General features: G+C 51.8%; 1 protein-coding gene across 3 annotated transcripts in view; it reads left to right on the top strand.

The window, feature by feature from the left end:
* The window catches only part of COQ8A (coenzyme Q8A), a 52136-nt gene that overhangs the window by 3225 nt on the left and 22311 nt on the right, over positions 1-26600 (top strand). For all 3 annotated transcript variants that reach the window (XM_007988251.3, XM_007988249.3, XM_007988250.3), the window contains exons 2-4: positions 18452-18637; positions 22424-22834; positions 23095-23161. In XM_007988251.3, the coding sequence (XP_007986442.1) occupies positions 18461-18637; positions 22424-22834; positions 23095-23161 (655 nt within the window). In that variant the 5' untranslated portion in view covers positions 18452-18460. The remainder of the gene's footprint in view (positions 1-18451; positions 18638-22423; positions 22835-23094; positions 23162-26600) is intronic.

Raw genomic sequence — 26600 nt, 5'->3', positions numbered from 1 at the left:
TTACGGGAAAATACCGATACTTCCCCATAGGATCAATTAACAGCAAGAAAGAGAAACTCATTTCTTTTGCAAGACTAGGGGATTTGCACATGAGTAACTATGGGCCAGTTTTACAATAGGAAACATACTTAAGCTGAGTGCTGGCACAAAGGCTAACTCAGCTATCCACAAGTGGTTCTTCAAGGAGATGCTTTATTCATCCTCACTTTTTGCTCAGACATCTCTGTGTCTTGTGATGTGGAAGGGACCAGGCCTTCATCTGCAGGGAGTAAGTGGCAGGGTGCATTTCAAACATATGTATTTTTACATATACCATCTGAGGGTGCAGTGTGGACATGGGTATAATAATCTGTGGAGTTCTTTTGTAGTTATTTGAAGCATCAGTGTCAAAGTCAGTGAGCCTTTTATTTTTCTTTTCTCCTTGGGTCAGCCTGCTCATCAAAGAGGTATTTTTATGTGTGTATGGAGAAGGATGCTTTACTTCTGAGTGTAAATTTTGCCTTCAGTGTAATCCAGAATTTATGCCCCAAATTTCTAAGTCCCAAACCGATAGGCATGCAGAAACGCTGAAAAACAGGGATTTCTTGCACAGGGCAAGGAAAACCATCCTAAGCCTATTCAATGAGTTTCTCTTTCTTGCTGTTAATTGATCCTGTGGGGATGTATCGGGATTTTCCCGTAACACTCCTTGGTCAGTTAAGGGATCTTTTGGGTGCCCTTTGTTGCTTATAGAAAACGATCAGGAAGGAAGGTCACTTCTCCTTTCTCAAAGAGAACTTTAAAGAAGGCTATTATTGGGAAGCTGAAAACTTGGCAGGATAATTTTCCAGTAAGAACCATGGACACTGAGTCATTATCTTTGTCCGTTGAAACAAGAGCTGTGTGCAAAATTAGACAGGAATATTTAGACAGAGAGTTGTCTTGATTTGACAGTGGCATCTGGAGATACTTCTGTCATTCCTGTTAAGCAACAGCCAGGAACTCGGGAGAGCCAGTGGAAAGGAGAGCTGGTGGGAGTGAAGGAGTTTGAGGGTCCTGCTCTTTCTGGAGTTGCACATGTGGAGGGGTGGGAGTCCACGGAGGTGGTTTGTGAGAAGGACCTCAAGGGGAGATAGAACCGAAGGCATGGATTCAAAGAAATTTATGCAGGTGAAATTTCTAGACTGACTAACTGGCTGGATATATGGCTGAGATTTCTAAGCTGGGGGAGGAGCTGGATGATGGAGGAAGAGCTGGTTTGGGAGAAGGTGGTCATCTTAGTTTTAGACATGATGGGAGCCTATGGGACTTTTTTCCATCCTGTTTAAGGTATAATTTACATACAGTAAATTCATCCTTCTTAGTGTACAGTTCTATATAGTTTGACAAACACACAGTGACATAACCCCTACCACAATCCAGGTATAGAACAATTTCATCACCCTCCGAAATTTCCCTGCACCTCTTCCCAGTTGCCTGTGGGTCTTTGAAGCGGTGATGTGGTATGTGTGTGTGTAACTTGGTTTGTTCTGGAAATGGGTTCGGTTGTTGAGAGGCCCTGCCTGGCCTGAGGGTGGCGAGGCATCAGTGCAGAGCCTGTGGAGGAGCTCTGGCCGCCCAGGAGCCAGTGCAGATGGTAGGGAGGCTGGGGTGTCAAGGACCAACCTGGGAACTCCCAGGCCTTGGAGTAGGTGGAGGAAGAGGAGCTGGGGGAGGAAGCTGAGGAGGTGAGGCCAGAGAGAAGGGAGGAGGGAGGGCTTCTGGGAAGAGTGTGGGGCCAGCAGGAAACACTGTGGGGCAGGGAGTGGCTGAGGAGACCCACTGGCTTGAGCCCTCAGGTGTCACAGAGGGGCAGCTTGGGGTTGGGGCCAGACAGTGTGTGCTGAGGGAGCAGGGAAGATGGCAAGTGCACTCCATCCTTGGGAGATGGTGACCACGTCCAGAGGGTGGAGGAGAAGCAGAGCCTATAGTAGGCCTGTGGGCTTGAGGGGAGGGCTTTTATGAAAGGAGATTGAAGGCAAAAGAAAAAAATAGGTCAGGGACAAGGTCCTGTTGCGGGAAGGAGGAGGGATGGTCAGTGTGGGAGGAGATGGAACAGAGGCAGGGGAAGGGTCTGAGAGGTGTGACCAAGAATGTGCGGTCACTCCTATCTGGTTGCCCCCATTTCTGGAGTAACAAAGGTCCGCTAGAGAGGGGTCGAGGCCTTCTGTTTAATGTGAGAGAGCCAGGGGTGGGGGCTTGAAGAGCCTTAGGTACCTCGGCATCCTTTGAGAAGCTGGTTGTACCCTGTGAGAGAGAGAGAGTGAGTGTGAGAGAGTGTGTGTGTGTGTGTGTGTATATAGAAGGCAGGCAGGAAGCTGTTTCCGGTTCATATGGAAAAGCCCAGTCCCTTACCTCTCCCTACCTGTGCACCATCCATTGGAGTTTTCCATTTCCCAGAGGTGTGTTTCCTGAGAGAGAGAGAGAGAGGCTGTAGCGCCCCTCTCTGCCTTTGTGAAGACAGCAGGATTGGTCTGCCTCTCACCTCTCACTGTTTCATAGAGTCTCCGGAAGGATCAGTATCTGTGTTGTTTTGAGCATTACTCTTTCTAGACCCCGTTACATCCCAGCTTTCAAAACAGCCCTGTGCGTGCTCTCCTTGCTGACCTTCTGTGCTCCAGGGATGCATGGCCCTTTCCTAATTTCTGGGAAGTAAGCCTCGTCCATGTCAGTCATGTCACTTACACATGAGGAAATGGGAGAACGTAGGCCCCAAGAGGAGAAGCGGTGTGCCTGAGGTCACCTGCGTTTGGTGGCCTTACTGTTGGTCCTCCCTGTCAGCCCTCATCACAATACACGTGGTGTCGTCTGGGAACTGGAGGACCTGGTGGTAAGTCCCTGCTGTCTGCAGGGCTGGATGAGAAGTCCTGGGGACAGTCCACATGAAAAGAAATGTTAAAGTTCAAGCGCAGAGCCTGGGCCCCAGCCCAGTGTTTGTTCTGTGCTTGGCACATTTTTCGTTTGGCACTGATACTGGCTCAGAGGAGGGTAAAAGTAAAAGTCGATTGCCTGGTAAGCTGAAGGTGGTTACTGTTTGACAGGTGCTTGAGCAAACATCTCTAATCTTCCCGAGATTGAAAAAATGCTTGTGGCTCTTGCTCCCTAAGGCGTTTACAGCCAGCGTGTGGTCAAGGGTTGGACATTGTGCTGCCTCCAGGCCTGTAGTAGCTCCTGTTTACGCCTGCTTGGCGCTCATGGTTCATGGGCTAGGGCTGATTGGCCTGCTGCGGAACAGTTGCTTGCTGGGTTCAGCCCCTCCTCTTTTCCCTCGGTCTTAGACAGGGGCGGGGGTGAAGCAGAGGAAACAGTAGCAATGACTGTGTCCCCTGCTCCCTCCCTGGGTCTGTGTACCCACCATAAGCGGGATTATGAAGCTGGCTTAAAAACTCATCTGGCTTTGCTCCTATAAAAGTCACTTTTTGACCAGCGGGGTACTGCTGCCATTTCTGTGGCTGTGTATATTCGGGGGTTCAGGTTCCTCTGGTGCTCAGCCTCCTCTCTTCAGTCCTGGGCTGTAGATGAGGGAGCTCAGGAAGCCACGGAGCCTGGGTGCCTGGGCCCTGCCTCACTGACTCGTAATGGTAATAAACTCATGGTGTGTGTGGGGACAGTGCCAGACCCCGTGGGGGATACAGAACTGGGAAAGAGAGGGCCCCTCCCTCCGGAGCTTACTGTGCAGTAAGGGAAATGGGACAGGCACACACAGAGTCATACAGGGCATGGCAAGGTGACCTTAGGCCATTAAGAGATGAGGGAGTTTAGATGAAAGGAGATGACTTGCCTATAGGGGGTTTACCAGTCCAGCAGGTGGCTAAGATTCCAGCAGGGGAAATGATATTCCACGGGGAGGAGGGAGCAGGCCGTGGAAGTTGGAAAACCTGTGTGGGTGTTGGGCGGGGCCGGGGGTCCATTCTGGCTGAAGCTTTGGGGCACAGAGGCAGCTGGTGAGAGGTATTGCTGCAGAGGTGTTTGGGGCTCCACAGTAAAGGGCCTTGCTGGCCCGGCCAGGGAGAGTGGAGATTGACAAGGAGACGGCCACCTCTCCTGGGCCTGTGGTCCCCTCGCTCCCTGCTGAGCCTCTTCTCATTTCTCGTTGCGTGTGTAGTTGTTGTCTGTCTAGGGTTGCCCCTTGTCTGGGTTAACTGGGTGATTTTAAAAGCTATAGAGGTTTTGCATACACATGTAGTGCCTGAGGGTTACATGTGACCTCAGGGCAGAACTTGTTTATTTAACCTCCATACCAGTGATGTGCGCATGCCCACACCTGGCCTGTGTGTGGCATTTGGAGGTGATGCTAGTAAAGGTTGGTGCTGGTGTTGAGTGTGGCAAGACTAAGGGCCACATGCCCAATGGCTCCTCCTAGCTCTTGCACACCCAGAGGCAGTCTTCAGTGTGGGGTGTCTGCCTCTTTCCACTATTTATGTTTAAGATCAAACTGGCTCTGGAACCAAGCTTTGCCTCTAGTGGGTGGGATCACTGGTCCTGAGAATTGTGATACCCTCAGTCCTGGCAGCTGACGAACTTTCCAGAGCAGGGAGTTTGGCCAGATGGCCTCTGAGAGCCCAGCTGGTCCCAGGATTTTTGTGACTGAATTTTCTGTAACCAGGAAGACACATTTCAGGATGTAAACCTTACTTATGTCACATGTTGAGTGACTATTGATTTAGCAAAAAAGGAGTTATTGATTCGGGGCAGTGTTCTTCTCTGCTGTCTTTCAGCTTCCTAGGCAGTAAGAAGAAAGGACTGGAGCCTGAGTCAGACAGGAGTGGAAGGGTCCAGCATCCCACAACTTTGGCTCTTAGGAGATTGCTCAGCCTTGATGAGCTTTAATTATCCCTTCAGTGAGTGGGGATAATACCTCACCAGGTCGTTGTAAGAATTAGAGTTAATATAAAGTGACAGGCAGACAGAAGGGGAATAATAAATGGTAGCTGTTCTTGTTATTATTCCTATTTCCTTTAGATATTAAAGCTGAGGTAAAAGTATTTTGAAAGATTAAGAATATAAAACCTAGGCCAGACACGGTGGCTCACACCTATAATCCCAGCACTTTGGGAGGTCAAGGCGGGCAGATCATTTGAGGTCAGGGGTTCAAGACCAGCCTGAGCAACATGGTAAAACCCTGTCTCTATTAAAAATACAAACAAATTAGCTGGGTGTGGTGGCACCCACCTGTAGTCCCAGCTACTCAGGAGAATCAACTGTGCCTGGGGAGGTTGAGGCTGCAGTGAGCTGTGGTCATGCCACTGAACTCCAACCTGGGCAACAGAGTAAGACTCTGTCTCAAAAAAAAAAAAAAATCTCTCTCTCTCTCTCTCTCTGCCTGGCATGTAGTATGGGCCCGATATAGAGAAAGCCAACAGGACTCTGTCATTAAGGACAGGAATGCACTGAGCTGTCTGTGGGGTAGTCCACCACCTAGCTTGGTGTCTGGTACTTGGTTGACATTCAGTAGTATTTGTGGAGTGACCAAAGTTAATTTAGAAGAATGGTCTGGAAATTATTCTAGAATACAGCCCCTCTCCCCAACCCAAGGATCAGATTTCTTAAAAAATAGCTACTGCTTTAATTTCTTATGGCTGTTGTAATAAATTACCACAAGCTTTGTGACTCAAAGCAACATAAATGTATGATCTTACACTTCTGGAGGTTAGAAATCTGAAATTGGTCTCACTAGGCTAGAATCAAGGTATTAACTGTGCTGGTTCATTTCTGGAGGCTCAAGGGCAGGACCTGACCCCTTGCCTTTTCCAGCCTAGAGGCTGCCTGCATTCCTTGGCTTGTAGCCCCTTCTTCACAATGGCATCGCTCCAGCCTCACTTCTGTCTCTCATTGCATCACCTCGTTCTGACTCTGCCCTGCCTGCCTCCCTCTTATATGGGCCTTTGTGATTACGTTGGGCCCACATGGATAATCCCCTATCTCAGGATTCCTGACTTCATCACATCTGCAAAGTCCCATTTGTAGGTAACATTCATAGGTTCTGGGGATTGTGGTAAGGGTATCTTTGGGACACCATTATTCAGCCTACCACAGCCACCCACAGTATTTTGGCCAGATTTAAAGACAACCCTGTAAGCATCTGAAAGAAATGTTGAAAGAAACCCTTCAACCTCGACTTTAGGATCCTTAATTACCTTCTTACCTTCCTGGGTGGCAGTGGTTCATGAATTCAGTCAACACTTGTAATTTGTGTGGGCGGATCACTCTGTGTGTGTAGGTGGAGTGGGAAGAGTCAGAGTTGTCTGAGACAAGAGCCTCCCACAAGGAGCTTATAATTTGAAGAGAAGAGAGGTCCATGTGCAAGAAGAAGGGCAACTTACAACATAGGAATCTGACCAGCGAGTTAGATAGCTGTCAGGAGGACGTAAATATGGAAGAGCTGGGAATCAAAGTAGGGCTTGAATAGGAATACGTTCTTGAATTTATGTGGTGCGTTTACACATTTCAAAGTATGTCCACCCACCCCTCCATTTATATTGGACAAGATAAGAACTTATACCATCATTTCCAGGAGAGGAAACAGGTCAGAGATGGTTGAAGAATGTGCCTGGAACAGCCCAGCTGGTCAGGGCAGAGCTGATTCCCAGCCCCAAGGCCCTCACCTTTGGCTAATGGGTGGGTTTTCAGATGTACAGAGATGAAGGGCTGGGCAGGCCTGCCTGGGAGAGTAGGACCTGCAGAGTGGAGTGCGCTCACGCGGCTCATGTGTAACTAGAGGCTGGAAAGGAGGCTGGGGGCCTGATTTCGAGGCTTGGGACTTCAGGCGCAGGCGTCTGGGTTTTATATATATGTCTACATACATGTCTACATGTCTACATATATGTCTACATTTGAGCAAGGGGTTGGCATGATGAACGTGGATTTTATTATAGGAAGAGGAATCTGGCAGGAGAGTGTTCCATGGCTTAGAGCCGGGGAGCTTGTGGGAGTTAGAGGGGTTTTTCTTCCCACTGCCTTTCCCTGAATGTACCTGGACAAGAGCCTCCCATGCTGTTTTCTCCTGTAAGATGAAGTGGTAAGGAATACCAGTGGGCATTTGTGTCTCTGGTTTCCAAGCAGGCCACCAGCACTTTGGATTGCCTCTCCTGAATGATGCCTCATACCACAGCACTAAATAAACCACACTGGTCCTCCCCCAGCCCAGCCTGCCTCCCAACTCAGGCGTGAGACTGTGCCCGGCAGGAATAACTGTGGGTTATCCAGACTGATCCCATTCACCCTGACCTCTGGTCTCACGAAGTCTGAACTTCATTCCAGAATGTCTGTGTGCTTGCAATAATAATTATTATAATGATGATGATGATGATGATGGCATTAGCTAATGGTTTTTAAGCACCTACTATATGTCCTGAATGCTATTACATGGATTTATCCAGTCCTTTCAAGAACAGATGAGGAACATGGATTTATCCAGTCCTTTTAAGAACAGATGAGGAAACTGAGGCACAAAGATAAGCTCACATGACTTGATTTAGATCACACTAGCAAGTCAGTGGCAGAGTCATGGTGTGAACCCAGGTCACCTAACCTCAGAGCATCTTAACCATGTCACCAGTATCACTTCATGAGCCAAATATTTTAATTTGAATGTTTTAAGCAGTAAACTTCAGTAGGGTTTTAGTCAGAAAACTAAATTGCCATCAGGACCCTGCGCTTGACTGGTTGGCCTTTAAAAGCCTTGTGTGTCGGCGGCTATATCAACTCCAGAGTGGGAGAGGCTGCTCTGGACCCTCCATTGCCTGCCTGTGTTGGAGCTTTGAGCCCACACGGGTCACTCACAGCGCTGGGTCCTTGTCTGGACTATCATCAGAGGCTGGAACTTTGCCTTCTGCTGCTTTTATATCACCCCCAACCCATGCCCAGCTCCCAACCCAGTGCTCACCACAGGGCAATTCACCCAGGGAATCCTAAGACTATCTTAATCTCCCAATGGATGGAGAATGGAGGTTTGTAGTCTGGGACATCAAAAACCCACTGTTTTGCTCATTTTCTCCTCTTACCTGTTAAACAGGTTGCCTAGCTCCTGAGCCATGATGGATCCAGGTCCCAGCTTTACTTCTTAAAAGCTGTGTGACTTTGGACAAATTACTTAACCTCTCTGTGCCTTAGCACCCTCATCTGTAAAATGGGCATAATTTACCTTTTGAAAATGATTGAGTTAATACATCTCTGTGCTAAGTAGAATACTAAGCCCAGAGCCTGGCATATACTAAACTCAGAAAAAGCAGCTGTAGTTATCATTGGTATGGTAGGCTGGTTCTGCTGCTCACAAAATAAAAACATCTGTGGAACTGGTTACATTCATGGGGGAGAATGTCAGTGCCTAGTTGCTTGCTTTTTTTTTTTTAAAGAAAAATTTAGCAGTATGGGATTCAGTGCCTGCTTTTAACAAGCTCTTGTTTATGTTATTAGCACAAAAATGTATAATTTTTTAACAGTTCAAAGAAAAACCCCAGTAGTCTGGAAGCCACTTTCAAGGGAACTTGAAGTCCTTAGCCTAGAAGGCAAGTTGAACCCTGGAAACTCCCTTCCTTACAAGGCATGACCCACTGGGACATCCGGAGGCTGTGGGTACAGACCTGTGTGAGGGCCATGGCGAACTCAGACCTCTCCGCTAGGGCAGACAGGCCAGCACAGGCCAGCATGTGTGGCTCACCAGGAGGCCACCAATGCCCTGCAGTCAGAGGGGACACTGTGTGGGGCATGGGGTGAAGGCAGCAGCGTGTGTCCCTGTCTGCCTCTGTGTCTCCCCTGATCACCCCCTGACCCCACACCCATGCCAGTGCTTGCCTTGCAAGAGGTTTCTTGTAAAGGAGGCTGAGAAAGTGGAGGGATGAAGGAATGATTAGATGGTGGATGATTTTATATCAGCCCAAGCCCAAGCCGTGGACCAAGAATGTGGAGGGGAATGTGGGTGTCTGCAGTTAGGCTGTGAGCCTCCTGCGACAGGAGGAGGGGGGAGGAGAGCCGTACAGGAAGTTGGCATTGGACACCCCCTTCCAGCCTCCCAGGCCTGCCCCTACATGAGCAGCACTTAGGGTCCACCCTGGCCTGGATAATACAGTCACAGGTGGCCTGCCTTTCTCTGGCTTCACCTGGGGTCCTCTGGGTGTTGGGCAGCTCTGTGTCTGGTGAGGTGAACCCATCTCTCACGGTCAGGAGCAGAGCTGTAATGGGGGGGTCCTCGCCCATTGGGGTGTTCTCATTCAACTCTGAGCATTATTGGGGTGTTCTCCTTCAACTCTGGTGACCTTCCAGATTTCCTGGAGCAGCTGTAGTTTTTACTCTTGCCCTAGAATATGAATTGACAAATAGTAAATATTTTGGACTTTATGGATCATAGATCTTTCTTGCGACTACTAAAATCTGCCGTTGCAGCCAAAAAAGAAAAAAAAAGAAAGCAGCTAAGGACATTACATATGTAAACGAATGAGCTATGCATAATCTATAAATGGGTGAGCAGTCTGTGTTCCAATAAAACTTTATTGACAATAAAGCAGGCAGTAGGACTGGATTTGGCTTGAGGACCATGGTTTGCTAACCCCTGCCCTGGAAGGACACTAATTATGTGTCTTCATTTTTGGTGCAAAAAATGTGGTCACTGCACTTACCACCCAGTTCTAAACTAGGATCCTATTTTTTGGAGGATCAGGGGTAAGCACCCTTTCATTATTTCCATCTTTTAACCCAGAGGCCAACATTAGGGAAGGCAGGCGGACCCACTGCTTGTTCCAAGTGGTTTTTTCCCCCAGTGTCCCGAGAAGGGCAGTTGAGCCTTTCTCTCCAAAGTGGAGGTGCCACATTCCATCCACCTGGTGGCCTGTTAGGAGCAGTTGTCTTCTGATGAAGGACAGTGGCTAAACAAGGAGAGGCAATGTTTATGCCATTCCAGTCTCCTGCCTAACCCTCGCTCATTCTGCTCTGGACAAGCACTTAGGGGTTGGGGAATACATTTGTGTGCTTGCTTACTTTTTAAAATTTTAACAAAACATATTTAAGATTATTTTTATTTTATTTATCTTTTATTTTATTGTTTTGAGACAGGGTCTTCTTGCTCTGTTACCCAGGCTGGAGTGCAGTCGTGTGATCATAGCTCACTGCAGCCTCAAATCCCTGGGCTCAAGCGATCCTCCCACCTCAGTCTTCTGAGTAGCTGAGACTACAGGTGCACCACCACACCTGGCTAACTTTTTTGTTTGTAGAAATGGGGATGCCCCTGTGTTTCTTGGGTTGGTCTTAAACTCCTGGCTTCAAGCAATCTTCCCACCTTGGCCTTACAAAGTGCTGGGATTACAGGTGTGTGCCACTTCACCCAACCTGATATTATTTTTATAGCATTTATCTTATATTGTAAAAGTAGTTCATGTTCTTCGTAGAATATTTTAGAAAATATAGATACAGGTACAAAGGCTGTGGAAAGATTTGTCTTCCCACCACTCTGTGAAAAGCAGTGTTCCTGTTTTTGCTTCCTGTCACCTCCCTCCCTTCTTTCTTGCTCCAAAAGGAAAGATGATAGTTTTGTGACCTGCTTTTTATTTCCCGGCAATATATAATACACTTTCTTATTTGTCAATAATTAACACCTTGTGCAGTGTTATTTTATTGATTGATTGATTGATTGATTGAGATGGAGTCTGGCTCTGTCTCCCAGGCTGGAGTACAGTGGCATGATCTCGGCTCACTGCAACCTCCGCCTCCTGGGTTCAAGCCATCCTCCTGCTTCAGCCTCCCGAGTAGCTGGGATTACAGGCGCATGCCACCATGCTTGGATAACTTTTGTATTTTTAGTAGAGATGGGCTTTCAGCATGTTGGTTAGGCTGGTCTTAAACTCCTGACTTCGTGATCCACCTGCCTTGGCCTCCCAAAGTGCTGGGATTACAGGCATGAGCCACTGTGCCCAGCCCACAGTGTCATTTTCAATGACTGTGTGGCATGCCCTTCTATGAATATTCCACCGTTTAGCTAACTAATCTTAGGCAAGGTTGTGATGTTTATATTCTCGTAGTGAATGTTCACATCCATTTTCAGGGAGATGTAATTTTACAGGTTTTGGCAGGCAGGGCCTGAGGAGAAGGGGAGAGGGGACTTCCTAGGAGATGTGCTCTTTGGGGCCAGCTCTGAGAGCTCAGCCCTGGGGTAGACTCTTGAGTACAGGCTCCAGGGTTCCCACTGTGAAGGCCTCACTCAAGAGGCCTGCACTGGGCTCACTGACAGGGGAAGGACGGAGGCTTTTTCCCTCTTTCTCATCTCCTGAGTTCTTCATGTGTTCAGTTGTCTTTGAAAACTGTTAGCAGGTGAGGATATTTCAGGACCTACTGACAGAGCCCCTACTGATAGAAGCCGGGAGTTGCCTGAGATGGTTGAGTGATGCTCCCTGGTGTGTGATCGTAAAGACTGGGTTGAAGGTTACATCTAAAGAGACTCATGGAGTTTGGTTCAGAAGTTTGAAGTCTTTGCCCCAACACTTACATTCTTGTAGTCTTTTAGGATACAGTCAATTGTTTTCTTTTTCTAAGGGTAAAAAAGGGATGTAAAGGAATGTTTCAGTGACCATATAGGCTAGAAATCGAGAATGTTCATGCCCAAAGTGAAAAGACGGTTCTTGGCTGGGCAGGGAGCAGAAGGCCACTGCCAGCCCCTCAGGGTGTCCTGAATATCATTAAACAGTCCTTGCCAAAGCGTCCTTGAAGTGACAGTCTTGACAGCCTTTGGAGGTCTGCTCTGTGGGTCACGGTCTCTAAGCTCATTCACTTTTGATATCCTTTTTTCGTTTCTTGAAGAATAATGGAAAAAGAAGGGGCAGGTGGAAGACTTCTACCTAAGGGCAAAGCCAGACTCTTGGGAAGAGGGTTGCAGGGGGACTCTTAGGAAAGGGTCCCCATGGAGGCGTCCTGCCTGGCCATAGGCATGGTCTCCCTCTACTCCCCTTCCCTCTCTTCCTCCAGAACTGGGGTTCTCAAAGTAAGTTCCTGGGACCTGCAGTGTCAGCAGCACCTGGGAACTTGTTAGAGATGCAGATTCCCGGGCCCCACCCCAGACCTGCTGAGACGGAACCCTTAGGGGTATGGCCCAGCACTCTGGACTAGTCTTAAGGTGATTGAGACGTTCACAGCAGCTTTAGGACCAGTGCCTCAGACCAGCCTCCTGAGAGGCCGTTGATTCTGTATGTGGAGTAAAATTTGCCAGCAGGTGTGAGCCAGCCAGAGAATAGCAGGCTTTCTCAAACTTTGGAGGGACCAACTGAGTTCATTTCCTTTGACACATATTGATGACCTGTCTGCTCAATCCTGAGCATGGTGCTTGGTGCTGGAGAGAGGGGGAAGACAGATGTGGTCCTTGTCCTGTGGCTGATGGTCCTTGTGGTCCTTGTCCTGTGGCTGACATCTGACTGGGAAGAGAGTTAGGCAGATTCAGGAAGTGGTTACTGCTGCGCTGGAGGGGATGGGCACAGGGTGCTGGGAGGCATGTGGGGAAGCCTTCCCAGAAGAGGTGATGTTGGTGCTGAGATCTGGGAGGAGGAGAGGAGGTGTGCCCCCTGTGCACAGGCCTGCAGGAGGAAACCTCTCTGGTTCCAGGAATGGGTTGGCCTGGCTGGAACCTAAAGGCAGTGGAGGGAAGGGCAGAGCCACGGTAAACGACTGCTGCATCACCCAGTGGGAATATCAGATGCTCAAGGGCAGGGGAGGAGGCTTGAAAGAAGTGTGTGGCAGCCGCATTCCTCAGGGTGGGAGCCCTGGGAGGATGAGGTGGGGGTGGTAAGGTCAGTTTGGGACACACTTCCTATAGGAGGTACCTATAGGTGGTTGGGATGCTAGGCTTGCAGCGGATAGCTGCCCTGGGGAAGGCTTCTCAGCATGGACTCTCCCTGACTCCCACTCTCCCTGGCTCCTACTCTCCCTGGTTCACTCTTCTTGACTCCCACTCTGCCTGGCTCCCGCTCTCCCTGGCTCCCGCTCTCCCTGGTTCACACTCTCCCTGGTTCACACTCTCCCTGGTTCCTGCTCTCCCTGGTTCACTCTTCTTGACTCCCACTCTGCCTGGCTCCCGCTCTCCCTGGCTCCCACTCTCCCTGGCTCCGGCTCTCCCTGGTTCACACTCTCCCTGGCTCCTACTCTCCCTGGTTCACTCTTCTTGACTCCCACTCTGCCTGGCTCCCACTCTCCCTGGCTCCCACTCTCCCTGGTTCACACTCTCCCTGGCTCCCACTCTCCCTGGCTCCCGCTCTCCCTGGTTCACACTCTCCCTGGCTCCCGCACTCCCTGGTTCCCGCTCTCCCTGGTTCACACTCTCCCTGGCTCCCGCTCTCCCTGGCTCCCGCTCTCCCTGGTTCACACTCTCCCTGGCTCCCGCACTCCCTGGCTTCCGCTCTCCCTGGTTCACACTCTCCCTGGCTCCCGCTCTCCCTGGTTCACACTCTCCCTGGCTCCCGCACTCCCTGGCTCCCGCTCTCCCTGGTTCACACTCTCCCTGGCTCCTGCACTCCCTGGCTCCCGCTCTCCCTGGTTCACACTCTCCCTGGCTCCTGCACTCCCTGGCTTCCGCTCTCCCTGGTTCACACTCTCCCTGGCTCCCGCTCTCCCTGGCTCCCGCTCTCCCTGGTTCACGCTCTCCCTGGCTCCCGCACTCCCTGGTTCCCGCTCTCCCTGGTTCACACTCTCCCTGGCTCCCGCACTCCCTGGCTCCCGCTCTCCCTGGCTCCCGCTCTCCCTGGCTCCCGCTCTCCCTGGTTCACACTCTCCCTGGTTCACACTCTCCCTGGTTCACTCTTCTTGACTCCCACTCTGCCTGGCTCCCGCTCTCCCTGGCTCCCACTCTCCCTGGTTCACACTCTCCCTGGTTCACACTCTCCCTGGCTCCTACTCTCCCTGGTTCACTCTTCTTGACTCCCACTCTGCCTGGCTCCCGCTCTCCCTGGCTCCCACTCTCCCTGGCTCCCGCTCTCCCTGGTTCACACTCTCCCTGGCTCCCGCACTCCCTGGCTCCCGCTCTCCCTAGTTCACACTCTCCCTGGCTCCCGCTCTCCCTGGCTCCCGCCCTCCCTGGTTCACACTCTCCCTGGCTCCCGCACTCCCTGGCTTCCGCTCTCCCTGGTTCACACTCTCCCTGGCTCCCGCACTCCCTGGCTTCCGCTCTCCCTGGTTCACACTCTCCCTGGCTCCCGCTCTCCCTGGCTCCCGCTCTCCCTGGCTCCCGCTCTCCCTGGTTCACACTCTCCCTGGCTCCCGCACTCTCTGGCTTCCGCTCTCCCTGGTTCACACTCTCCCTGGCTCCCGCTCTCCCTGGTTCACACTCTCCCTGGCTCTCGCACTCCCTGGCTCCCGCTCTCCCTGGTTCACACTCTCCCTGGCTCCCGCACTCCCTGGCTTCCGCTCTCCCTGGTTCACACTCTCCCTGGCTCCCGCTCTCCCTGGCTCCCGCTCTCCCTGGCCCCCACTCTCCCTGGTTCACACTCTCCCTGGCTCCCGCACTCCCTGGTTCCTGCTCTCCCTGGTTCACACTCTCCCTGGCTCCCGCACTCCCTGGTTCCTGCTCTCCCTGGCTCCCGCTCTCCCTGGTTCACACTCTCCCTGGCTCCTGCACTCCCTGGTTCTTGCTCTCCCTGGCTCCCGCTCTCCCTGGTTCACACTCTCCCTGGCTCCCGCACTCCCTGGTTCCTGCTCTCCCTGGCTACCGCTCTCCCTGGCTCCCACTCTCCCTGGCTCCCACTCTCCCTGATTCACACTTTCCCTGGCCCCCACTCTCCCTGGTTCACACTTTGCCCAGAAGAAAGGCCTTTTGTGCCACTTGCTTCTGGCTTCTTATACCAGTCATGTTGAGACTTCGGTGGCAGATATGACTGCAAGAGACCCGAGGATGGTGGGTCCTTGGCTTTTAGAGAGAACACATACCATGCGTTGCTGGGGAGGAGCTGGTTGATAATGCCACACTCTGTATTTACGGAGGAGATTGAACAGCGGCTTGGTAATGCAGACAATGTCCCTGGCCTGCTGTCTCAGAGGAGATGAATGACAGACGGTGAGTTCTGGCTCTGAAGGGGGGACTTGGCGTGTATATGGCATCCTCAGAGTAAAATTCCTTCCTCCCGGTGGGTCCTGAGTGTACAGTGTGTGATACTCTCATCTGCTGTCTATCAGGATTGCCTGTTGAATTCATTTTAAAAAAGGACACAACTCATTTTCCTATTGATATATCTTCTTGTATCTGGCCAGTTAGCCCGTGGGTGTGTCTTTTAGTTTCGGAGACTAGATTTGAAGGTCCCCATGACCCAGATAATTACCAGCTCATGTGCAGGTCAGGATCCCCAAGTTGGAGCCTCGTCTCCAGCGTGAGCGAGACGGTGTCCCGGAAAGGTCAGACAGTGAAAGTTTGGCCAGAAAACGCCCTCCCGTGGTGGGAACACAGCCTTGTGCAGCTTTCTCAACCCCTGTCCCTGGGGTTGGGAAGCTGCATGTATCATGGTTCTTTCTCTCTCTAGACACTTCAATAAAGACATTTATTTACTTCAACCGTGATCCCCACTCCATCGTGCTCAACTACTGAACCAGCATCAACTCCATTAATAGTCCTAATAATAAAGCCCCTCAGATGTCAATATTTGATCTCATGTTTCAGGATACTCCTCAGTAGCCATTGCCATAGGATAGCCAAAAGCAACCATTATGCCCCCCAAATAAATCAAAAAGACTGTCAACCCCACAAAAGTCCGTCAGAGCAGTTTAGCACCTTAGGACCAGAAAAGGGGCCTGATGAGGCACCCAGAGCCCTTCCGAACTGAGCTACTGAGGGGGGATGGAAGAGGTCGAGCCGCATACTGGGCAGCAGCAGCTGGTGGGGGTGGGCTTGGAGCCCCATGTCCCAGCTCCAGGTCATCTCTTCCACTCTGCCTGTGATCCTGGCGTGTCAGCATCAGTTGGCCTCCAGCTGTCTTCCTGGTATCTGTGCCCATTATAGAGGTACGGGCCTGCCACGCTGCCATGAGCCCTGGGCCAGGGCAGGTTCATCCGGGGCCTGCAGGAACTAGCCTGGAGCACTGGGAGAGGTCAGTGAACTTGTGTTGAAGGAACTTCTGGATGACTTTTTATTTTGGTTTCGTGCCTGGCTAGTGGACACTCCCAAACATGAGCACCTGTCTCCCACCTCCACTGCTTTATTATTTGTGGCCACTCTTTTGGCTGTCCCCTCCTCAGAGGAGAGCAGGCAGGCACACGGAGGCCTTCAGGAGTCCGCTATACCAAGGAGGCACAGAGCCCAAACACTCCATTTCTGTTACTTACAGGCGAGACCCCAAAAACATGCTCATGGAGTTGCAGGAAGAAGTAGGGTGGGTGGGAGACTGGTGTTCCTAGTGAGGGTTGGGTACTTGCAGATGAAATCACGATGCTGATAGGATTTTTAACTTGTGTATTACATGTGTTTGGGGGCTTTTATTTCTTTAAAATCATGATGAAAATACCTCCTGGTGTAACTGTGTGCCTGGTTCTTGGTGCAGCCCTGGAAGGGATTTGCAGTGAAATTGTGGGATCGTTGAATTATGAGGCACTTTGGGATTGTGGTGCATTAGAAGTAGGGTTTTAAGACCTAATTTTTGAAAGCAGAAGGTGAGAAAAGTTCTGGATAGATGTTTCCTTCTGGTAGTTATTCCCCTTCCCTCCTTTCTACTTCTATGAGAGCAGAGACTCCCTTGCAGAAAAATACCTGGTGTTAAGCTGGCATGGTAGTACGGACCTGTAATCCCAGCTGCTTGAGAGCCTGAGGTGGGAGCATCACTTGAGCCTTGGAATTTGAGGCTATAGGGTGCCACAATTATGCCTGTAAACAGCCATGGCACTCCAGCCCAGGCAACATAGTGAGACCCCTCTCCTAAAAAAAAAAAAAAAGGTACGTGATATTGATGAGGTGTAAAGGGTTCACTTTGTATGGTAAGGGGAGGTGTAGGTGGGGACCCTGAACAGTAGGTCAGCAATATTTGTCAAAGGCGGGTAGATACAGGCTGTGGTTTTGAAATGAGTCTACATGTTATTGTGCTCACAAATGACAGACTGTGTTTATTAGCAACATCTGTTTTTTAGCAGTGTTTATTGATTTGAGAAGAACAGGTTTTGCCTCCCAGTTTGCAGGGCCATATATCTGTAGGGTGTTCCCCTCATCAGGCCCTCCTTCCAGAAGAGTGGGCGCTCACCATCTCTGCTTCCTGGCTCTGGCACCACTGTCTGGGGTGGGACTTGGCACCAGTTGGGAGTTCACTGGGTATGTAGGATGCAACTGTTTAGGTAGGAAGAAAGGCACAACTAAGTACTGTTCAGTGTGTACTTTTTTAGATGGCTTATTTATTTGCCACTTTGAAAGTAGGACATGTGAACTAAGAAAGCTACTCACAGTGCTCCTTGATGCTTCCTTTTTGATTTTGCATCATGTGGTGGTGCTTGGTGGTGTGGTGGTGATGGCACTTGGTGGTGTTGGTGCTTGGTGGTGGTCGTGGTGATGGTACTTGATGGTGGTCCTGGTGATGGTACTTGGTGGTGGTGGCAGTACTTGGTGGTGGTGGTGGTACTTGGTGGTGATGGCAGTGGTACTTGGTGGCGGTGGTGGTGCTTGGTGGTGGTGGTGGTGGTAGTGGTACTTGGTGCTGGTACTTGGTGGTGGTGGTGGTGGTGGCAATGGTGGTGATGCTTGGTGGTGGTGGTGGTGGTGGTAGTGGTGCTTGGTGGTGGTGCTGGTTGTTCATTTCTTTTGAATGGTGGTTAGGATCTTCCAAATTGATTGCACTGTGGGTCTGGACTGCAGTTTGAAAACATCGGTTTGGTGAATAGTTGAAGCTGAGGGTGGGCCGACCCTGAGGAGTCAGGGAGGGGCTCTGGTTGTCCCTTGGTCTGTGGATATCTGTCACAGGCCTCACTGGGCAGAGCAACGGCAGCTGGGCAGGGACAGGCAGCCTCAGCCCCTGAGGGTTCGGGTTGGAGCACCAATGCTGTGAGTGGTCCCCTGGACCTTGCAGGGAAGTTCTTTGGGAGTTGGATGCTCCTGTCCCAATAGGCAGTTTTGGTCCAGAGGGAAGAACCCTAGACTAGGAGTCTGTGCGCCTGACTCAAGCCCTGGTTCTGCTGTGAATCATGAATCACACCACCTGTCCGTGCCTCAGGTTTTCCGTAGGGTGCTTGTGAGGCCCAGGAGAGGAAATGTGTGGGAAGCAGCGAGCACACTGCACCACCGACTCAATGGTCTTTATTCTGCTCTATTCCCCTGGAGTGTCCAGAGTCACGTGGAGTCTCCCTTGAGCCCTGGGCCCTTTCTTATCTCTTAGCAGAAGGGGAGATCAGTGGAAAAACCAGCCCTCTGGACTTTCTGCTCAGAGTTTTGTGTGGAGTTGGTAGTGTGGGTTTGGCCTGCAGAGGCCCGGGGCCTCCCCTGACTTGGCCTCCTTTTTTTCAGCCCCAAAGGATGGCTACCATATTAGGAGACACCATCATGGTGGCCAAAGGCCTTGTCAAGCTGACCCAGGCAGCCGTGGAAACCCACCTGCAGCACTTGGGCATCGGAGGGGAGCTGATCATGGCGGCCAGGGCCCTGCAGTCCACGGCTGTGGAGCAGATTGGCATGTTCTTGGGGAAGGTACAGGTAAGAGGGCCTGGCAGTGGGAGGGGTGCTGGCAGGAAGAGGGCGGGACCTGGAGCTCTGGAGGAGACCAAGGGCCGTGACCATGGCAACTGGTCTGTGGTGGCCAGGGCCTGAGGGCCCACCAGCTAATGTGTCCCACAGTCCTTCCAGGGTAGGACAGGGCCCCTGTGTGAGGCGGTGGCAACTATAACAAAATTCCATAGACTGGTAGCTTAACGCACATTTATTTCTCAAAGTTCTAGAGGCTGGAAAGTCCAGTATTAAGGTGCCAGAAAATTCAGTGTCTGGTGAGGGCCCGTTTCCTAATCCGTAGATGGCCATCTTCTCACTGTGTCCTCATAGGGCAGGAGGAGGGCAGGGCTGCTCTCTGGAGCCTCTGTTATGAGGGCATCAATCCTATTGAGGAGGGCTCTATCCTCATGACTTAATTACTTCCCAAAGGCCCCACCTCCCAATACTGTCACACTAGGGGCTAGGTTTCAACGCGTGCTCTTTGGAGACATACACATGCAGTTTTTACCGGGGCCCGGGTGTCCATCAGCTTGGCTCAGCCTTCGAAGGCCCTTCCCACTGAGCCTGCTGAGCCTCCGCCAAGGCCCGACCTCATTTTTCTCCTTCAGTTTGCTGAGGGTCTCGGGGCTTCTCACTGGGGGCTCTCCTTTCCTGGGTGGCAGCTGGCACAGCCCTTCCAAAAGCAACTTTGTCTCCAGCCTCTCTCTCATCCCTGTGCCATCTAGGGGTAGAGATGACCTTTTGTGCCAAGGTCATCTTACTCCAGGGGGTGGTTTTTAGTGAAATCGTGTGCTGGAGAGGTGACTATAAACAGGGCTGGCTACAGCAGAGCGCTGCCCACCATGGCGTCACCTTGCACAGTCGCCAGCAACTTTCCTGACAGTCAGGGAGATGGGATTGGGGGGTGTTTGTGTGCCTGTTGTGTGCGAGCACCTGTGTGTGTCCTTAGGCATGTGTGCATTGGAGGTTGTGTCACAGCCTCTCTCCTTCCACATCTCTTCTGTGGATGGCTGATTTTTAGACAAAGGTCACTGCCCTCCTGCAGGCTGTGAGGCTGTTGCAGCCCCCAGGCGTCTCAATCTCAGGTTTAGGACCCGCAGGCCCTTCCTTGCCGCTCTGGGAGGATCCCGCAGTGATACAGTGGCTCTGTCACCGAGCATGCCTGCCTTTAATGTTCAGAAGTCCTCACATCTGTGCTCTCCTCCAAGCCTCACTGCTGTCCTGGGATGGGGGCCGGCCTGGACCGTCACCCCCATTTCTCAGATGAGGAAACTGAGACGAAGCAATTGGCTGCAGGACTCATAACAGTGATAGGACCAGAATTCTTGTCCCCTCCCAGCCTGGACTCCGTGCTCTTGCCCTCCCCTTGCCTGGTTCGGTGCCTCAGTGTGGGGCCTTGGCCTCACTCTTGGGTGTTTTGCCCGTGGGACACTCAGAAAGTGGGACACTCAAAACTTGGGTGTTTTGCCCAGCTTACTCGGGCCTGCCCAGAAGTGAGACAGCCTGGGCAGGCCTTAGTCATAATGCGAGCGGGGCCTCCAGATCAGGCACTCTCCAACCCTCTGCTCCTGAAGTGTGTCTGGAAGGGGCAGGGCCTCCCCCTCAGTCACTGGGAGGTAGGGGTGAGTGATGAGCCACACCACCCAGGAGGCACCGGGGCAGGGTAGGCACCGGAGCAGGGTGGCTGCCCACAGTGCACTGCCATTCACTCCCTCAGAGCAGGGTGGCCGCCCGCGGTGCGCTGCCATTCACTCCCTCAGAGCAGGGTGGCCGCCCGCGGTGCACTGCCATTCACTCCCTTAGAGCAGAGTGGCTGCCCGGAGCAGGGTGGCCACCCGCGGTGCACTGCCATTCACTCCCTCAGAGCAGGGTGGCCGCCCACGGTGCGCTGCCATTCACTCCCTCAGAGCAGGGTGGCCGCCCACGGTGCGCTGCCATTCACTCCCTCAGAGCAGGGTGGCCGCCCGCGGTGCGCTGCCATTCACTCCCTCAGAGCAGGGTGGCTGCCCGGAGCAGGGTGGCCACCCGCGGTGCACTGCCATTCACTCCCTCAGTGCTTCGCTTTTCACTGTCTCCCTTCTTGCTGAGGGGAGGAAGGTCACGGACTCCAGGAGCCTGTCTCCCTCCAGCCCGTCAAGGTTGCTCCTGCATTCGTTCAGCAGATACTTACTGAGCCCGGGTCCCCTCGGGGTCCTGGGGACCCCCCACTGGCCTTGGGCTTCCACAGTGACACCGACAGGTGTTAGTAGCACAGGGCCAGGGGACCATATGGGAGCGATAGGGCAGAAGGAGGGCCTTGTCTAGGCTTCCTCATGGCAAGGCTTTCCCGGGGGCTCTGTGAATTTAAATATGATGTCTGTGGGTTTTTTTTTTTTTTTTTTTTGAGATGGAGTCTTGCTCCGTCACCCAGGCTGGAGTGCAGCAGTGCAATCTCAGCACACTGCAACCTCCGCCTCCCAGATTCAAGCAATTCTCCTTCCTCAGTCTCCCGAGTAGCTGAGATTACAGGTGCCTGCCACTGCACCTGGCTAATTTTTGTATTTTTAGTAGAGATGTGGTTTCACCATGTTGGCCAGGGTGGTCTTGAACTCCTGACCTCAGGTGATCCTCCCGCCTCCCAAAGTGCTGGGATTACAGGTGTGAGCCACTGCACTGACTTAAATACAACTTGTTTCTACTCTGAGAATAGTGTTGCAGCCAGCAGGGCCAGCCTGGTGTTGGATCCTGGCTCTGTCATTTGCTGCCTGGTGACCTTCACCAGCACATCAGCCATCTTTGCCTCAGTTTCCTGTTTTTGAAGTGAGTGTAACAACCTGTCTCTTTCCTCCCTCCCATCCTGTGACATCTTAGACAGCAGAGCGAGAGGCTTGGGTCTCCTGCTGTCTGCGTACCCTGCAGGCAGCACGTGGCTGCCTGCGCATTTCACTCCTTTCAGATGAAGCTGGGAATCCAGGCCACTGGTCTCCCTCCAGAAGCTGGTGCTGTTCTAATTATAGGCTCCTGGGTGCTGTTTCCTGGCCCTGTCTATGGCCTCCAGTAACTATGACTGTGAGGAGCCCTATTTTCAGATGAGGAAGTAGCAGAGAAGGGTCAGGAGCTCACTCAAGGTCACTCTTGGTTCAGAAGCAGAAAGGACCTGGGCCCGAAGCTCAGGCCCTGGTGACCGTCACAAAGAACACACGGCGTATCCTCTCCCCTGCCCCTCCATTTCCCTGAGCCCTGAACTCCTAGGGACGGCCAGGCCTAGTCCTGGTTGTGACCACCTCTCCAGTGAAAATCTCTTACATGCACACTCCGGCTGGCCGGTGGCATCCATGTCTGCAGTGAGCTGTGGACTTAGGTGGGCCCATCGGTATGCTTCCCTCACCCCTTGCTGGCCTTAGGCTGTGTGTTCACTTCTCAGAGCTTTCCCTGTCGTTTGTGCCCTGGTTTACCATCTCCAAAGCCCTGGAGGCCTCCTTGGCCCTGTTTTATAAGCGAGGAGACCGCTGCGGGCGTAGTGTGCACCTGGCCTGGCCCCGGCTGGGCACACAGTAGGTGCTCAGTGTCCCACCTAGGACCACACAGCAGAGCCCCAACAGAAGCAGGGCTGGAGCCCAGGTCTCGGCTCCCAGGCTGGGAAGGGTGCCGGGTCTTGGGTGCAGCACCGTGCCATCTCTGGAGGTGGGAGGGGGCGGGATCCTGGTGGTGTGCTGTCCTAGGCAGCAGGGGACAGGCAGGGAGGAGCTCCTGGTTCACTCCTGCTGTCCTCATGCTGGTCTTTGCTCCCTGCAGGGTCAGGATAAACGTGAAGAATATTTTGTTGAGAACTTCGATGGCCCAGAAGGGGAGTTCCACTTCTCAGTCCCGCAGGCAGCCGGGGCCTCCACAGACTTCTCTGCAGCCTCCGCTCCTGACCAGTCAGTGCCTCCACCCCTGGGTCATGCCCACAGCGAGGGCCCAGCTCCTGCCTACGTGGCCAGTGGACCCTTTAGAGAAGCCGGGCTCCCCGGCCAGGCTGCCTCCCCTCTGGGCAGGGCCAACGGGAGGCTCTTTGCAAACCCCAGAGACTCATTCTCTGCCATGGGCTTTCAGCGAAGGTTCTTCCACCAGGACCAATCCCCTGTGGGGGGCCTCACAGCTGAGGACATTGAGAAGGCCCGGCAGGCTAAGGCTCGCCCCGAGAACAAGCAGCACAAACAGACGGTACGTCTGGGAGGCCCCTGGAGGGCTGAGGTAGCTCCCACCCACAGCAGTGTTGGCCTTGGGTCCTGCTCTAGGGACTTTTCCTGGGTGCTGTGGTCTGGGGTTTTTAGGAACGTGGAGGCCTCCTCTTGGTGGAGTGTGCTGTCAGGCGGAGATGCTGCCTGTGGGGTGGAGAGGAGATGTGGGGGCAACAGGAGCCTCTGAAGGTTGGTCCTGTCCCCTTGGCTGATTCCACAGGTCTCTTTCTGGTCTCCCTCCAGCTTAGTGAGCATGCCCGGGAGCGGAAGGTGCCCGTGACGAGGATTGGCCGGCTGGCCAACTTCGGAGGTAAGGTGGCTGTGTGCCCCTGGGCCACCTCACCTGCCCTGCCTGGGCACCACAATGGGGCCTGCTTGGAGGTGGGGACCCAGTAGTATCCCAGGGAAGGTGTTGGGGGAGGAGGTGGCGGCAGCTGCCCCTGCATGAGCTGTTGGGGGAGCTGGGGTTTTTCATGGGAGGATGATTCAGTTACTGGATTCCAGCTCTGCCTGGCTCTTCCCTGTGGGTTGGTACAGGGTCGATGCCATGCCAGGAGCTGAGCTTGGACTGCTCGGCAGGCCTTGCTTGGAGGCGGTGTCTGCAGCGTCTCTGTTTCACCCCTGCCTCAGGCTCACTACCGCTGCTTTGGAGGCCTCTCAGGAAGGAGGCTGGGTAGTGAGGAAAAGCTCTTCCCTGGGGCTGTTCAGCAGCTCAGCAGGGCTTTCTTTCCCTTGGGACCAGACATTTAGGGAGCCCTGGGTTCCCCCAGGCCTGCGGCTCATGAGTGGAGTGACAAGATGCCGTGGCCTCCAGCTGCTGCTGTTTCAAGCCATTTTTCTGTACTTTTCTTTGGGGGGTTGAGTAGTCATCGTGCCCAGTACACATGCGCTCTTTTTATACAAGTTGAAGGGTGATTTTATAGTGAAGATTTATAGCAGTTGTGTCTGCTCTGATGACATCATGTTTGTCATGTCTGCTGCTAATTCGCTGGCCCAGATGTTCCTGTTAAAGCGCCATCTCCTTTGCTGTGGTACACTGTAAGTTAGTTACTGGGATTGCATTTCTTTGACACTCAGCTGTCCTCAGTAGGTTCTCCAGGGTGATATAATTAATGCAAGCCACAGTTTTGGTGGCTTGATTTGGACCCTGAGCTTGGGTGAGTGGTTAGTTGCAGGGCTGTAGGCAGCAGAGGTCTGAGTGGTCCATGATGGTGCTGGTGCTGGGTGGGTCATGGAGACGCACCCTCATGGGTCTGCTTGTCACTTTTCTGGTTTATGTTTCTCCTCCCATACACCGTCCATCATATATGCTGTTCTCCGCTCCTGCCTGTTCTCTTTTGGAAATCCCATCCTACTTGTTCAAGACTGGTTCTGGGCAGAGGCTCATGTACTACTGTGCTCCCTGAGAGCCTGGTATTCTGGGAGCTGGGTAATGTGTGGGTTCTGACATTGCATGATGGATGGCCCCCCTCTCCAAGGTGCTGAGCAGACTTGGTTAACTGGATATAATTTTCTCAACTGTAAGGTTTTCTTTCCTAATTGTTACCTTAATATTTGGCACCCACTGTTACTTAGCCGTTCAGGAATTTAGTATGAAGTGTCATCTATGGGATAGCCAAGAGTATTGCTTATTTCCTTTTCCTGGGGCAACATTTCAAGCAGTCCCTCACAGAATATCACACCCTCCTGAGTTCTGCTGTCAGAATGGGTTTTAGAGTCACTGCCCTGATGGCCTCTAATGGTCCTTATCCCCTGGAAGACTTGGCATGTTACCTGCTTTGCATATTGGCTTGTCACTGGGTAACATGTATTATTTCTTATTAAAATATTGAATGGAGGCTGTCTTCTTTCTGCATGATTTTGAGGGCAGGAGCTACCCTGTTTTCACATCGGTAGCTTTTCTCTGTCCCCTCCCTCTTCCCTTCACTCTAGACTCTTGGTGAGCCTGTCCCTGGAAGGCTGAGTTTGACGTGTTTCAGGATCGGCGCAGTCTTCGCCTGGGAGTGTTTGTGGGGTGGGGAGAAGCGGTAGAGCTAAGGCAGGCTGTTTGGGAAAAGTGGTCAGAATGAAAGTCTTGATGGTGAATTAGAATCTGGTGGAGCACCATAAAGTCCTGGCGAAGCAGGCAGAAGTCAGACCCTTTTGGGTGACGGGTTAAGGAAGACAGAGACTGATGTGGAAATGGTTATATATGGGAAGATGTGTAGGAAAAAAAGGTGGAGGGCTCTCCTCAGAGGGTAGGGGATTATGGGCAGCCAGAGGGAGCCTGGGTTAGTGGAGTTGAAGCCCTGGTCTTGGGTGCTTTGTAGCATCAGAAGCCTCTGGAGCCTTTGCTGACACCTGCCTGATGCATGGAGCCATCTGTGGGTGTCTGTGTGCTGGAGGATTGCCCACAGCTATGATTCAGAGACACGCATGTTGTTGCCCAAGCAATTGGCAGGTGATGTTTCAGGCTTGGAGATGGCAAGGTGGGAGGAAAGAGAAGCCAGGTCAGGAAAGAACGTGCCGTTCTGGCCCTGGTGGGGATTTCTGGGCCTTCTAGCTCACCCAGTTGAACCTTTCAAACTGTAGGTTATGAACCTTTAGAAAACTGTGAAATTAACTTAATGCATCAGGATCAGCATATAAAAACAAGTTAACTGTAATCTCAGCACTTTGGGAGGCTGAGGTGGGAGAATCACCTGAGGTCAGGAGTTTGAGACCAGCCTGGCCAACATGGTGAAACCCCATCCCTACTAGAAAAAATACAAAAATTAGCTAGGTGTGGTGGTGTGTGCCTGTAATACCAACTACTTGGGAGACTGAGGCACAAGAATTGCTTGAACCCAGGAGGGGAGGTTGCAGTGAGCTGAGATTGCGCCACTGCACTCCAGCGGGGGTGACAGAGTGACTCTGTCTCAAAAAACAGAACAATTTAAACAGAATGGAATTAAATAGAAAAGATTAGAATTAATATTGTACATCCTTAGAATGAACTATACATATACATGGCAAGATATTTTAGTTTCAGAGACATATACATACTGTTGAAGTATATTCTTCACTGCAATGTGAAATATATAGCTTACTGGTGGGTCACTGTCCGGTTTCCAGTCGCACTGTTCGACTTTGTTCTCCTAGAAAATACTTCTAACCTTTCTTCCCTTCATGGAGGAAAGGTGTTTTTCAGGTGCAGACTGACAGACTTTAGGAAGTTTTTACACGAGGTTACGAAGGAAGGGGATTGCTGTAGGTCTCAGGGAGGTAGGGCTGCTGCAGGGACCCAGACGGATTTTCAGTGAGGTTAGCAGTAGGTATTCAGCTATATAGAAGTGGAAGTCAAGGACTTTCCAATTGCGGGGGCTCATTTTGATGCTGAAATGGGGGCATGAGTCCTAAGTCCAGTTTGGCTATGGGACGTGACTGTGATGCTACGGGCAGGTTAATCTGTGGATATTAGATTTTATTAAAGAATGGTGTGAAAGAAAGGGTCATATATTGGATACGGGGTCAGAACTGAACTTTAGGTCATCATAATAGCTGGCCTTTAATTACAACTCTGCTTCCAGTGTGACCTTGGGCCCTACCTTGGTTTTCTCTTTTGTTATAAATAAGGGTCTTGCCATTGATTCCAAATAGGAATATTTTGGTAAATGTTCCATGTTTACCTGAAAATAATTAATGTTGAGTGCAGCGATCTGTCTATCTAGTCTGGTTTATTATTCATATTGATCAGATTTTTAAGTGATTTTGGTTTGCTTATTCAATAA

This window comes from Chlorocebus sabaeus, chromosome 25 (genome assembly GCF_047675955.1).
Source record: "Chlorocebus sabaeus isolate Y175 chromosome 25, mChlSab1.0.hap1, whole genome shotgun sequence".
Taxonomy (NCBI): domain Eukaryota; kingdom Metazoa; phylum Chordata; class Mammalia; order Primates; family Cercopithecidae; genus Chlorocebus; species Chlorocebus sabaeus.
The sequence above is the reverse complement of the archived record's forward strand: the minus strand, read 5'-3'. Positions and strand labels throughout refer to the sequence as shown.